Raw genomic sequence first — 13,937 nt, 5'->3', positions numbered from 1 at the left:
GCTGAGTTATTATTCATAAGCATTAAGTGTATTAGAGACTACATTTCTTATAAACGCGATGACATCGGTCGATCTTCCCCGTACACAATAACTGATCATGTGATGTATCATGTCAATACTAACGAAATTGCTTACTTAGCACTTTTTTTCACAATGTCAAGATGCCAAATGGTGTTCCGTCCGGGATTTCAAGCCGACATTCGTACTCCTATTTAACACACTAGAGCCAAAAACCGGTTGAGTATAATGATTGCGCAAGGACCGTTTCTGGTACTGGCAATTCTTGCCAATTTCGCATTTGGTAACCGAGAAAGCCTCGATGGCTACCGACAGGTTTGCAGTGGGATGTACTCCAAGGAAGACTGGGGTGGAAAAGTAGACCCTTTCATTTCATTCAATCTTAAGGAAATTTCGGGGGATGAGGGTGTCAGCGTAGCCGTCCTTGATTTTCAGGACTACGAGCACCTTGGAATCAAGAGCGGGGAGAGAACGTTTTACATTTGCAGCGACACGGCGATCGAAAAAGGGCTGTGCACTGAGGAACATAAAAATGAGTATCTGTTTGAGGAAATGATATTTGACAGCGAGACAGGCGAAAACAAAACACTGGCTGCTTCCATACAAACGTTTTACCAAACCGAAAGTGGTTTGCACAATCCCAAATATTTTGTAAAGTCTACCGGCTATTACTGCGTGATCACCCATACCGAGAACAGCAACGCTGATTTCGATGCGGTGGTCAACTTCAGAAATGCTTTTGGTCAATTACCTGCTGCTGAAATCAATAACCTCCCTCTTTACGGATTGCTGGCTATCTTCTACGTTGTGGCTATGGCGCTCTACAGCTTCGCGTTCTGGAAGCACAAGAACGAAATTTTACCTGTTCAAAAGTATCTGCTGGCCTTCTTTGCATTTTTGACTGTGGAGCAGATTTTCATTTGGGCCTACTATGATATCAAAAACGAGAAAGGCAACACAGCAGGCACCAAGGTTTACATGGTTTTTGTATCCATACTGAGTGCTGGCAAAACTTCTTTCAGCTTCTTTCTGCTGCTGGTAATCGCTCTGGGTTACGGTGTGGTCTACCCAAAGCTGAATAAAAAGCTCATGAGGCGGTGCCAGATTTTCGCGGGGCTGAATTTTTCTTTCAGTGTCGCCTATATGATTCAAAACTACCTGACCAACCCAGAGTCCGTCACATTACTGCCTCTGATCACACTCGTTCCCGCAGCTATCACAATACTTGGCTTTTACTTCTGGATTTTGAAATCTATGACCGAAACTTTGCGCTACCTACAGGAACAAAGACAAGTCGTGAAACTTAAAATGTACAGAAGGTTGCTGTCTACAATTTACTTTTCATTGTTTGTCTTGTTCGCTGGTATCGTCGTCACATCTTTTGTGTTTATCGGTATGAATTCGATTGAAATGGTCGAACAGCATTGGAGAACGAGATTTATTGTTGACTTCTGGCCCTCTTTAGTCTACTATTTTGTTTTCATCACGGTAGCATTTATCTGGAGGCCAACAGACACATCCTACATGCTCGCTTGCTCGCAGCAGTTGCCCACCGATCCAGAAAACGTCGCAGATTTCGACTTGGATGATCTTCAATCTTTGGAGGAACCCTCAAACCACATCGACGACGACCTCAATTTCTCAGACGATGAAGACCATCAACAGGGAAGGAATTCACCTAGACAGAACAAGTAGAGATCTATTTGAAAGTTAAGCAATGTACATATAACAAATTTCACTCTGAGAGACAGGATTAGAAAATATCAAATAAGTTTCATATAACTTTGTAATTAAGGTTGCCTAATTGACTATATCGTCAATGTTGCCGTCTAACGACCTTCTAGAGGCATGGGCGCGAGCGCTGATTTGAGATTGCACTACGTGCAATTTCTCAGGGTGAGAATTTTGCCACTCTCTGAGCTTGTAGGTTTGTCCTGTGAGATCCCAATATATGCCCCTGCATGTGGTATAAATTCCCTCTCTTCCTTCCCAGAGAGGGTATATGCATACGCAAAAGCCACTCAAGAACAACCATATAATTAAAACCACAACCCAGCCTCTAAAGAACTTCTTGCTGAAGATATACTTCGACCCGTACATTGGCATAGGCCATACCACCAGCAAAGCAAGAGCGAAGAAAATGCATAGGTATGTTCCCCATTTACCGGCCACTTCAAGTCTTTCAGCCTCTTCGCGTTTCATGGCATCAATCTGCGTCTCTGGAACTTCTTGAGCTGCTGACGTTACTGACTTGACGGCGGCAAGCTTTTCTCTGTCATTGGCTTCAATAGAGTTTCCAGAATCCGAAGTGTCTCCGCGAACCGACACCTGTCCATTCTCACCTTCAGTTTGCCCTTCAGCGGCTTCAATCTCCTCTGTTTCGTCAGCCCTTGTAATGACTTGAAGGAGATCCCAGTTGAATTTCTGAGGCTTGAAAGCATAGGTCAAAATTGGGATGAAGACCATTGGCGACAATAAAGCAACGACATTACCTGTCAACATTGGATCATCTGCGAATGTCGAGTCTATAGTGATCTCGTTAAACTGGCTCTTAGCACAAACTAGCCATGCCATGATAGCAAGCCCGGTACCCAATATTGGAGAAATGACCACCGCAGCCAGGTTCTGCTGTTTCCAAAATAGAGTTAGGCACGCAGGAAGAACAGCTGCTGAGATGATGATACCCATCAACTCATAAAGGTAGCCCATAGATACGCCAGCGTAGTAAAGACCGACCGCGAAGCCTGCCATGGAAAAGCCAAAGATAATGCATGCAGCATGAGAGGAGAAAATCAGCTTTTTCCCTGTGGCATTTGGGTTGATGTAGGTTCTGTAGATATCGTAAGTGAAAATAGAGGAAACTGCGATAAGTTCAGCACTCATAGCACTAGTAACAGCCATGAATACCATTAAAAGAGCTGCCACCGCGCCACCTTTGCCAAGAATTGTAACTGCAGCGGAGGGAAGGACTAAACCAGCAGACACTTGATCTGACGTAAGCCTTTGAGGGTATGTTGGAAAGCTAGGGTTAGACTCAAGAGCCACACACGCCAAACCCATTGCAGTAGATATTAGGGTAGGGATTGCAAACCACGAAACACCACCCAAGACATAACCTGGAAGACTGGCCGCTGGTGAGGCAGAAATAGCTTTGTTCCAGTAACCATTGTCCAAAAAAACAGTACCGAAGTTTCCAACCAAATTGATGACGAAAAAGATACCACCAGACTTGGATCTCATAGTCAGGTACTCACCCCCAGCATTGCCCTCGATAGGGTGGGCTTGAGCGGCCGCACGAACAAGGTCGTAAACCTTGCCTGGAGACCCCAATTTGTCGCCGGTCGCGTAAACTGTAAAGGCAAACGTCAAGATAATCACGATGATCACAATCGTGTGGACATAATCTGTCAGGAAGGTGGCCTTGATACCACCGAACAAGGTGTATACTATGACACCCAATGGAAGCAGGAAACAGGCTGCGACAGTGTTCATGCCGGTCAGGTCGTTGACGACTGCAGAACCGCCGGTCAAAAGCATGGCCGTGACTAGGATGTTGGTGGCCAACGCGTAGAAGAGGTAGCAGATGTGTGCCACCTTACCGTAACGGGCATAGATGATTTCCAGGAAAGTGTGTGCGTTAGGAGCGCGTTGCTTGGCTTTGATAGCAAGTGCTGCGAATGCGATGATTTGGAAGCACGCGCCCGCACCGTAGTAGTATCCGCCAGAGATGCCCACCTTGTATACCATGGCAGTGGACTGCAGCAAGGTCGCGGCCCATGTCCAACTAGAGACGACCGCGGCTGCGATCAGACCAGTCTTGACAGTTCTGCCTGCCGTAGCGAACTCTTCTGCTGTGATGATTTCTTTCTGGTACCGTTTGAGCATGTAGGTAGTCAAGATCATACCAAATGCGAAAACGAAGCCGAGTCCGACGACCACGGCATAACCAGCGCCTTGAGGGAGGGGGCTTTCTATTAGGGCCATTTCTTGCTTGAATGTTTCGATGCTAGGAGAGCCTTCAAGAGAGCTTGGCATTTTCACCCCCTCTGCTTCCCATATAAATATGCCGCCGAGCGCTGTTCGCGGCAGTGATTCTGCATCCAGGCTGCAATCCTGGTGTCCAAATTGCGGAGCTTATCGATTTGAAATGGAAGGATGTTCCCTGCATTTTTGACCCCGGTCATGCTCATTGTTGCATCTTCCCATAATTTTGGCATCTCCTGAAGTCTTATCACTGTGACGCAAATTGCAGCTCTTATCGACGAGATAAGCCAAAAAAATTCTAACTTGAGCTTCAGACCTTGATGATACGCTTTATATAAATCACGTTGCTTACATAATCCTGATCTTTTGGCGCCTTAGGATGGACCCGTGTTCGAAAATGTAATGGAGCACATATCAATTCATTTCTTCAAAACACCGTTCCGTCGCTGTAGAGCTCTATTGGAGGACCGCCCGTTGCAGGTCTGAGCTTGGCTGCAATTTCGCGCCCTGCTTTCCAAGAACCTGCTTCAATAAGCTGTGGTAGCCCTAGCTCGTACTCTAATTTCTTGTTGACAAGCGGCAGCAGGCTGTCTAGCAGGCCCACGGTAAGGCACCGCCACTCGACAATAGCACCTTGGTGGGGTTCAAAGGTTGGGATTGTGTCAGAGGCGTCATGACCCGCGTCGCGCAATTGCGCGGAAAAGGCGAGACCGCCCTTGAGCGCATCGGACTTAAGCTTCAGAACGCCAAAATCGTAGAAGAGACCGCCATTCCGATATTCTGGAAGCCCCGTCTGTAGCGACTTGTTGGAAATGCGGAATTTGTAGCCATATCGCTCCAGTGGTACCAGCAGCGAATAGCAGAGCCACTGCGTGAGCTTGTGGAAGGTCACGATATCCGACGGCACCCCAGCAGGGGTATGGTCAGATGATGCTGCGGCCTTTGTATCGAGGCGCCAGGCATCGCCCAGAGGCTCTCCATTGACTACAGTGCGGCCAGCGGGCCAGATACTCGTCAGCCCCTGCATGAGCGCATCCCAGACATCTTGCAGGTCTATCGTGGGAGAGGTTGCGCCAGCGGCGTCTGAAGTGACCGTACTCTTGGCGTAGAGATAGTCAACGAGAGCTCCGGGACGCGCCTCCGCACCAAAGATATCGGGACGCGCCAAAAGTGCGGCGCCGAGCCGCTGGATCAGCGATACACGTCCTGGCGCGCCTGCAAGCGGGTTGGCTTCCGAGACCTGGAATCCACGTGAGAACAACTCTGCGTCGAAGTTTGATAGCGCGCGGCCTGTTACTTTGTACGGGTCATCTCTGTCGTCCGACAGGCTCCCCTCGACGAACAAGTAGTACGAAGCGACCGCCAGACCCTCGGAACGGCCCACACTAGTAGAACTTCCTGGAACCGTGAACTTCCAAGAGTTGCCGGCGCCAGCATCAACCAGCACGCTGAATACAAGCAAGTCCACGAGTTTCCGCGCAACTTCGACCTCATCCACTCCTGAGTCGCGCCACTGCGCAATGAGACCTTCGACTCGGCCCGGGTGGCCGTGGTTCAGGTGCTGCCAGCGCCCGTGGGGAGGAATACTTGCGTATTCAGTCCCGTAGTCACGTTTCACGATTTCACAAAGGAAGTCCGCCACGCGCGGCATCTGGCCTAGGTCGAGGTCGAAGTAATGGCCGCCACCATTGCTTACCGCGAAGTTGAACACTTGCGACGTTGTGTCACGCACAGACTTGATTGATTTTAGGTACTCGACCGCTTCGATAGTCATCTTACACAATTACCGACGCTTCTGTCTTTGGTTACTGTTTCCAAACTTGCAGGCAACTGGGGGAGAGACTGAACACTGCACCGCTTTATATCATCTTTTTGGGAAACAATCCACGTTCGCCGGTCGTGGTGGTTATTATCTGTTGTATCAAGACAGCTAAGAAGGAGGTTAATGCGATACCAGGGGTTTGGCGGCATGTCCGACGGAATTTCAGGAGTTATTTCCAACACGTGCATGTATGTTGAAGTCTCTTTGGTGTGACTGCTCCGCTCTCAACACCCACTCACCAAACAATTGAAAAACGCAATTTTGAAGATGCGTGCACTTTTATTCTGATATCAATTAGCGTACGTAGTGATGATCATGAGACGCGACGCACAAAGTGACAAGCCAGGCGATAATTTTTCAGACTATGATAACTATATACGAGCACACGCAGGCATCGACTGTACGGGCCCAACCTTCCCTCGCTGCTGAAACTAAAGTCTGCCTCTTCAGCACTTGTCAACGCTTCTCTCTTGAGCATCTCTCGGCAAGAACTCAAAAGGTATATATCAACAATGTCTGACTTCCAGAAGGAAAAGGGTGAGCAGCAAGAACAGCCTCAGATCCACAAGATCAGAATCACTTTGACCTCCACCAAGGTCAAGCAGCTGGAGAACGTCTCGGCCAACATCATCAAGAACGCCGAGAACTACAAGCTGGTCAAGAAGGGCCCAGTCAGAATCCCAACCAAGGTCTTGAAGATCACCACCAGAAAGGCTCCTAACGGTGAGGGTTCTAAGACCTGGGACACCTACGAGATGAGAATCCACAAGAGATACATCGACTTGCAGGCTCCAGCCCAGATCGTCAAGAGAATCACCCAGATCACCATCGAACCTGGTGTGGATGTCGAAGTCACTGTCGCCGCCTAAGCGCGCAACGGTGCCATTTGACATTCTCTTTCTTTCTGTTACACTTCTCTCGCCCTCTATTTGACCACTAGACTGCATTTGTTCCCATCGCTCAGGGTCTTGCGAGCCCACTCTAGGTATGGCAGTTTCTGATATACCTCTGCTGTACTATCAGTGGTTAAAAAATAGATGTTACGTCCCCTATTGGCTGTTCCAGTGAGCAGTTACCTTCGCTCCGCAAGCCTACGTGCCGTTGGGTCTTTAAATACTATGTGTAGTTATCAATCAATTAAGAAAGCGAGTAACTCTGCTCCCTGTTGGTTAGAGTGCCATTCTGCTGGCTCTATGCCGGCTACGCTGACTCGACGCTACGGCTTCAACGCGTCAAGCCCTAATCTGTCGTTCAAAGAGTACGTGTTTAGTGATCTTTCTGAACATATAAATTATTGAAGCTTCTTGCACTTTGATTAAGCCATCCAATTCAAAGCTCGAACACGGCTCAGTGCCCTTGCTAAGAAAAAGGTGGGGTTTCTGGCGAAACCAAGCTCTCCGTGTGTGAAAGCGCCGCGCGCGAGAACTGCCTTTTTTTGTAACTTCGCTTACACCCTTCTGTTTATGATGAGAACAAGTCCTTAGTGACAATGCTATAAACCCAGCTCTTCGATTTAATTACGTGAGAAGAGAAAATGACAAACGCTCTGAGCAGAACTTGAAGGCTAAAGCAGCTTTAACTATTTACACGTAGTTCTGACGTAGTACTATCTTATCTTGAGGCTGCACCCGCCGCCTTAAAAAGCACTACATCCCCATCTTCCATTTCATACTGCTTTCCACCCCGTTTCACGAGAGCCTGTGCTTTTAGTTGTGATTCTTTGAGCGGGGGGGCCATGAACGCAAGGTCTGAGAATTTCGTGATGTTGGCGCTGATGAACGTCTTTTCGAGATCGGTATGGATCACTCCTGCTGCCTGCGGTGCAAGGGTACCCTCTCGGATAGTCCATTGACGTGCTTCAAGAGGACCGCACGTATAAAAGCTAATCAGTCCCAGGGCTTTTCTCATTTCGTGAATAAGACGGGGTAGACAGGTTTCTTTATGATCCACCTCGCCTCCTGATTGCAACTTGCAATATAAATCCAGACCCTCGACATCATTATCAGCCATAAATTCGTTGAACTTTGTTTCAAATTCAGCGCTAAACAGTAACACTTGGTCTCCTGGTGAATAGTTTTCCATCCAATCGTTGACATCATTCAGGTATTTATTTTGTTGCAATAAAAAGTTCTTTGGGCTAACATTTAGAAGCACTATGGTGGGCTTTGCTGTGAGAAAGTTATGCTTGTTCAAAATACTCACCTCTTCGGGCGTCCAATCATCTTTGAAGTGTGCAATCTTCTTGCCTTCATACATGTGATCTTCAAGAGCGTTAAGCAGCTCCAACTCTGCACTCATGTATTTGAACTCACCCGAGCTTTTAGCCGCCTTTGATATTTTACGGTCTAGCTTTTCTCTGATCCCCTCCAAGAATTCGAGGTCTTTTAAAACTAACTCGTCTTGGACAATGCTGAGGTCTCGAATGGGGGACACGGTGCCCTCAATATGTGTTATCTCTGGATCCGCGAATCCTCGCACAACTTGGAAGATACCGTCCACATGTCTGATATCATTCAAAAACTTGTTCCCCAAACCCTCGCCTTTGGAGGCACCTCTAGTCAACCCTGCAATATCGTATATCGTCAAAACCGCCGGCACCTTTTTAGAACTTGCGTATAATTTCTGTAAATGATCCAGCTGTTCAGAGGGAACAACCACTTTAGCCTCTTCGGGCTCAATGGTCGCAAAAGGATAGTTGGCAGGGTTGCCGAGCTTGGAGTTTGTGATGGCTTGAAAAAATGTTGATTTGCCGACATTAGCTAGCCCAACTATCCCGCTCGTTAAATTATTGCTTGGACGCCCTAGTCTAACAGGTCCCTTCGCGGCAGAGTAGAATCTTTGGGTGGTGGCCAGGAACATTTTTGGGTGTTTTTCTCGTGTTTCATTTGACAGGCTGCTTTCTTGTTTTTTCGTAGAATTAAGCGCGAAGATTCTTAGATGTTTAGTCCATCAAGAAATAACTTGTAATACATCAAGGCTCTAATTAACTATCATGTAAAGAATTATAGTGCTCGCCTAATGCGAAGCTATGCTTGTAATAAACCAACTTAAGTTCAGGATTGGCAACTTCTTGCTCATTTATCATATGGGTGGCTCTCCCACTCATCATAACGCTAATGCAGCACTTGAGCACTTTTGCGAGCGCTAAGAGCTCAACTTCACCACCCCACTGAGCAGTCTCCTCCATTGTTTTGGTATAATCATCGACATCTTTAATAGACATGGTCGCTTCGTCAAACAGGTAGGGCACAAAGTCGTCCCTGTATTGTCTAATGTAGTTTGAAGACAAAGATCGTAGGGCGCGAACATCAAGATCTCTTGGGAGATGGGGCCCGTCGTATCCTGACGGTATAAAATATTGTGCGTCAGTTGGATGGCGAAGCCAAACCTGGTCTAAAATCGATGCAAAAAGACAATGGCCATCAGGTTTGATGTCAAACTGTTTTACGCCTTTGACATCGCAAAGTTGATCTAGGGCGTCTTGCTCTATTTGCTTCAGGTTTGGTTGCACAGCTGCCTCTTGGGCGGCTGCTTCGCGGATTCTGGCCATCTCTGCATCGCGTTTTGCTAGCCGCTCCTTTTGCCTATTGCGGCGTTTCTTGGGCTGTGGAGCGGTTTGCTGTTTATCAGCGTCAACAGATGGCGAGTTTTGAGCGCTGACGCCAAGTTCCAGCTGTGCCAGAAGTTTTTCAGGTGTTATTTCGTCATCTGAGCTTTCCTGTAGAGGCTCATTCGAAGCTTGCTTGTCGGACGAACCTTCGTTTCTAAATGTTTGTAGCTCTTTTTCTTGCCTTTGTAATAAGTCATGTTCGAGTTCTTCGCAGCGCGAATTGACTTGCTTCCTCTTAGATTTTGTGGCTTGCTTCTTCATTCCTGCGATTTTATTTTGTAGATCCTTCTTCTCAGCACGGTGCCGAGCTAGGATGGCCTCTTCCGTGTCCATGATTGCAGTGTGTAATACAGTTAACTTGGCTATGCTGCTCGCTTTTCAGCTAAGTTCAGCAGCGTGGGATACTGACTAGCGTTCAATGAACAAAGAACTCTTGAACGGTATACAAATGAGCACAAGGTCTTGGTTCAATATAAATAGTCTTGATCTTTGACCTTCCTAACAAAACTTCAATCAAGTTCGACACTTGCTAAGTCGTGCAAAAATTAATAGCGCCGCTAGGTTTCGATCCTAGGACATCAGGGTTATGAGCCCTGCGCGCTTCCACTGCGCCACGGCGCTTGCTATTGGATTGATTAGAATATAATTACTATATATTTGCTTGAGTTATCATGTGCAGACTTGTCCTGTGTATTTTATAAGGGGAGAGTTTATGTCAGCAAACGTTTAACAGCTCGGAAGAGGGAGATGGGAAGAAAGGAGAGCTGCCTGAGTTCTTCATCTATCCTCCCCGAAGAAACTGTCTTTTGATGCCCTAACAAAGGCGGGCGTTGAAGGATGTTATCATCCTGCGTAAATTATTTCTGAGATATGTGGTTTTATGAATTTGAACGCTAAGGCCACTTTAACGTAAATTAAGCCCAAATATATTTGCTGAGGGTCAAATGTATGAGACTTGGCGGCCAGGCTGTCACTTCACTCTCCGACATATTTATGAGTACTTTTCTGGAAAGGCTTTCTTTGACGGAGTCTTGGGACATAGCACCTTAAACCGATCTCAAATTCGGTCGCAAGACGCTCCGAACATAACAATTTGAGCGCTCTTTTGCATGTTATCACACAGCTTGCCCTATGTTCAAGGAAGGTTAGTTGCTTTGCCAACTATTCATATGCTGTTGCCCCACGAGCCAAGAAGGCTCTCAGCGAATCGCTATCGGACATTTATATACAACGTATTTGACGTCGATAACGATACGCATAGTTTATGTATGATTCTGGAGACGAATCCAGGAAGGGACTGGCTAGCTATATAAATTCGTCCGGGGTCTTTTACGGAAACAGTAATCGACGGATCAAAGCTCTTGATTGACGGGATTACAGGCCCAATTGGTGTCGGAAGCTTACTAGATACTACTACCGAGCTCTCTTAATTATAAAGTTTTTACACAAAGGAGGTTTCGTCTAGTTTTCGAATTCGCAACTCGGAACCTCTAAGATCTACCCATTCACCCTGGAAGTTTTACACAAAAGGTCCTGTGGACAATAAATAACGCTCTAGCGATGTCAGCCTCTAGAAGAGAGAGTGAACCAAAGGAAGCTGAGACATCGCCAGAAGCCGGAGGAGCGGCGTCGGACAGGAGGCGCTCCAAGACCTCACGGGCATGCGATCAATGCCGCGAAAAGAAAACTCGATGCGATTTTAGTGATGAAAGGCCTATATGCTCGGCTTGTCAACGTATGGGTAAAACTTGTACCTTTGAGCGCGTCCCTATGAAGAGAGGCCCCACTAAAGGCTACACACGCAACAGCGAACCGCCAGAGGGGTTCGATACTAGTAGGAGGGGCTCTCGCAAGAGGAGCTCCTCTGACGTCTTCAAGGGAGATGCTGGGAGACCCCGCGCGGATCCCGTTTCCCTGCCGCCACTAGCACAGTATCTACCGCAGTCAGGTTCTCAACCGAGATTGCAGCCGCTGCTAGCCCCAGGAGCTCAACCTCAGCAACAATTCTGGAAAGTACCGTATTATGAGTACCAACATCAAAGGCGTGGTTCGATAGATTCCCTGGGCAGTGATGTTTCCAATAGGAATGGGTCTGAGCAACTTGCATATCTACCTTCCAACGCCTCATCTGGATCGCAGTTCTACCCAGCGTCTCAGGCACAATACGCCTCACAGCTCCCATCAGATGTCGAAGGTGCTAATCCAGAAGATTGTAGAGGGTCTTTAAGCCTTCCTGCAATACAAAAGTTCCAACAACCACCTTCAGGTTACTACTTACAATACCCATATTCTCAATTTAGCATGCTGCCACAGCAACAACAACAACAGCAGCAACAGAATGCACAACAATCTTACTTTACTTCTCAATATGTCCCGCCTGCAGCGCCCCCAGGTGCAGAACATTTTAAGGAATTTGACGAAGGATTTCATTCCCGGAAGGGCAGTGACGTGAGCGTGGCAGTATCTCCAAGCTCCCCCGTGCAGGTTACTCGTACACAGCAAGCCGGATTGAATTCAGAAAGCCGTGATACCAATACAGCAACCGCAGTTTCTCCCAAGCCTCTTCCAAAGCCTTCGAAGCCACAAATGCAGACAGAACGTTCCAGCTCAAAGTCCGATGGGAACCATAATGGGCCAAGAAAGCAAAAGCGAAAAAACAGCAATAGAAACAAGCCAGGCTCTCAAAGTTCAATAGAGTCAATAGCCTCCTCCAGCCATGCATCAATCATTTATGGAAAAATACCAGACAAGCAACTTATTGATATTTACTTTGAGTTTATTCACCCTAATTTCCCAGTAATACCGATCAACAAAGAGACTTTAACGGACGACCTTTTGCTAGTAAACACGCAGCCAATTAGCCCGGTTCACGAGCTGAACACATACATTCTGCATTGGTTCAGGAATTCCCTGGAGCTACTTGTGCGAGTGGCCCTAAAAAAACCATCTGGATCTGGCCAAGCTTATTCCGATGGAGCCGTTGATATTCTGGACTCTCAGGCAACCTTCATAAATGCGCTCAACGAGTGTTTCCAACGAATAGTAGATATTCATCCTGGTCTCCGAGAAAACGAAAAGTTGCTTTCCCTTAAGACTAAGTTCATCTACCTTGCTACATTCAGCATCTTAAACTATATTTTGGCGTTTGTGGGCTATGATAACTCGTTCGTTCTGGGTATGTCTGTGACAATTTACAACGAATGCAAACTTTACAGATACCTCATGTATGATGAACTGCCATCAAATGACACCGAAGCTAGCGAGAACGAAGACGAAGCAGGGGCTGGCGATGCTCACGCAAGTGGCACACCAGAAAGAGGAAAGAGTGCCAAGCATGATCTCGGGCATCAAGTCCTTTTCAAACGGCTGTACGTTCTGCTTGTGGTGTTTGACTCTTTACAAAGTTGCGCTTTTGGTGTGCCCAAACTGATAAGTGTCCCGCTGGCGGAGCTAACAGAAGAGACCTTCAAGTTCTCAACAGGAAAATGGTGTGTCGAGCGCGACCCACAAAGATTTGAAACCATAAGGCAAAGTCTGGTGCTCGGTCAGGTCCTTTCATGGCTTTCGATAAGTCGCAAAAGCGTACGACGTAATTCCTTACAAGCGGCGCCACAGGATGCGTCCTGGAAAGATGAAAAAAGCGATAGTGTTTCTTCCTCTCTTTTTGCCAAGTTTTTGGTGCAAAAACATGAAATGATGGAAGACTTCCTATTGCTTGCACCACTCGAAAATTCATCGCACTTATTGACATTCGACCTATTATCGAAATCATCAACTGCCATATGTGGTTTGATCTCCTCCATGCACAGGTTGTTGGCATTATTAATGAAGATTAATCCTACAAACAGCGTCGATCCGAACAACCGTCCGCCCCTAAGGCAAGGAGATTTTGTCCACACAGACACAGAGATCCAATCCGAGTCTTCAAACCCACCCGCAGCTACAGCGGCACCAGATTCTTGTGATGCCGACAAGTTCGACGTGTACAGGAAACTACTGGGCCTCAATGGGGGTCAAGAGAGGCATGTCGCTCAGGGCACCATATCGCCCTTTGTGATTTCTATCGTTGTGGAAATTCGCAACGTCTTGGAGCTTGTAAAGCACCTCCCAACATCTATCATTGGCGTTGTAGTTAATTTGCTACCCAATGGTGAAGGTGAAAACTATCAAAAACGCTCGCACAGACTAGTAATGTCTCTTTCAAATGCTATGAACGAGCTGGTCCAAATCACGAGCCTAATTAGTCTTCTCAAACCCTTCAAAATGTTCGACCACACGCTGCGCTCCAATAGACCTTCAGCTAAAGTTTCAACAAAGCTTCTCAGGCAAAAGTTCGCTCCTGAAAGCGTCAAGACACCTTCCTCCCAACCGCCTTCGTCTTCTCCAGGCCCAAATTCCGATGGGTCCAATAATACCAGCTTATCCCAAAATACGGTAATGCATGCAATTCTAGATGCCGCGTGGGATCTAATGGACGGTGAAGAGTTAGGTTGGCTCTGAAAA

General features: G+C 47.1%; 7 protein-coding genes and 2 non-coding genes across 9 annotated transcripts; 4 read left to right on the top strand and 5 right to left on the bottom strand.

Annotated features, from left to right (window-relative positions):
* Nucleotides 1-246: 246 nt before the first annotated feature.
* Nucleotides 247-1,713, top strand: KLTH0D07436g (uncharacterized protein; the record flags this gene model as incomplete). Its single annotated transcript, XM_002552997.1, has 1 exon — nt 247-1,713. One exon carries the CDS (start codon nt 247-249, stop codon nt 1,711-1,713), a length of 1,467 nt encoding a protein of 488 aa, XP_002553043.1.
* A 105-nt stretch (nt 1,714-1,818) lies between these two features.
* On the bottom strand, nt 1,819-4,053 carry DUR3 (Dur3p; the record flags this gene model as incomplete). The annotated part of the gene is made up of 1 exon (XM_002552996.1): nt 1,819-4,053. One exon carries the CDS (start codon nt 4,051-4,053, stop codon nt 1,819-1,821), a length of 2,235 nt encoding a protein of 744 aa, XP_002553042.1.
* A 376-nt stretch (nt 4,054-4,429) lies between these two features.
* Nucleotides 4,430-5,776, bottom strand: KLTH0D07392g (URC4/urg3 family protein; the record flags this gene model as incomplete). Its single annotated transcript, XM_002552995.1, has 1 exon — nt 4,430-5,776. The coding sequence occupies one exon, from the start codon at nt 5,774-5,776 to the stop codon at nt 4,430-4,432; it is 1,347 nt and encodes a 448-aa protein (XP_002553041.1).
* Nucleotides 5,777-6,336: 560 nt separating this feature from the next.
* Nucleotides 6,337-6,693, top strand: RPS20 (40S ribosomal protein uS10; the record flags this gene model as incomplete). The annotated part of the gene is made up of 1 exon (XM_002552994.1): nt 6,337-6,693. The coding sequence occupies one exon, from the start codon at nt 6,337-6,339 to the stop codon at nt 6,691-6,693; it is 357 nt and encodes a 118-aa protein (XP_002553040.1).
* A 590-nt stretch (nt 6,694-7,283) lies between these two features.
* Nucleotides 7,284-7,381, top strand: SNR69. The gene has a single exon (XR_002432184.1). It is a non-coding gene; the product is annotated as a snR69 (small nucleolar RNA).
* Nucleotides 7,382-7,435: 54 nt separating this feature from the next.
* On the bottom strand, nt 7,436-8,683 carry YLF2 (Ylf2p; the record flags this gene model as incomplete). Its single annotated transcript, XM_002552993.1, has 1 exon — nt 7,436-8,683. The coding sequence occupies one exon, from the start codon at nt 8,681-8,683 to the stop codon at nt 7,436-7,438; it is 1,248 nt and encodes a 415-aa protein (XP_002553039.1).
* A 124-nt stretch (nt 8,684-8,807) lies between these two features.
* Nucleotides 8,808-9,767, bottom strand: OTU2 (deubiquitinase OTU2; the record flags this gene model as incomplete). The annotated part of the gene is made up of 1 exon (XM_002552992.1): nt 8,808-9,767. The coding sequence occupies one exon, from the start codon at nt 9,765-9,767 to the stop codon at nt 8,808-8,810; it is 960 nt and encodes a 319-aa protein (XP_002553038.1).
* A 216-nt stretch (nt 9,768-9,983) lies between these two features.
* KLTH0D07282r lies at nt 9,984-10,055 on the bottom strand. The gene has a single exon. It is a non-coding gene; the product is annotated as a tRNA-Met (tRNA).
* Nucleotides 10,056-10,994: 939 nt separating this feature from the next.
* RGT1 (Rgt1p) lies at nt 10,995-13,934 on the top strand (the record flags this gene model as incomplete). Its single annotated transcript, XM_002552991.1, has 1 exon — nt 10,995-13,934. One exon carries the CDS (start codon nt 10,995-10,997, stop codon nt 13,932-13,934), a length of 2,940 nt encoding a protein of 979 aa, XP_002553037.1.
* Nucleotides 13,935-13,937: the final 3 nt, after the last annotated feature.

This window comes from Lachancea thermotolerans, assembly GCF_000142805.1.
Source record: "Lachancea thermotolerans CBS 6340 chromosome D complete sequence".
NCBI lineage: Eukaryota > Fungi > Ascomycota > Saccharomycetes > Saccharomycetales > Saccharomycetaceae > Lachancea > Lachancea thermotolerans.
This window is presented reverse-complemented; position numbering and strand designations above follow the sequence as displayed.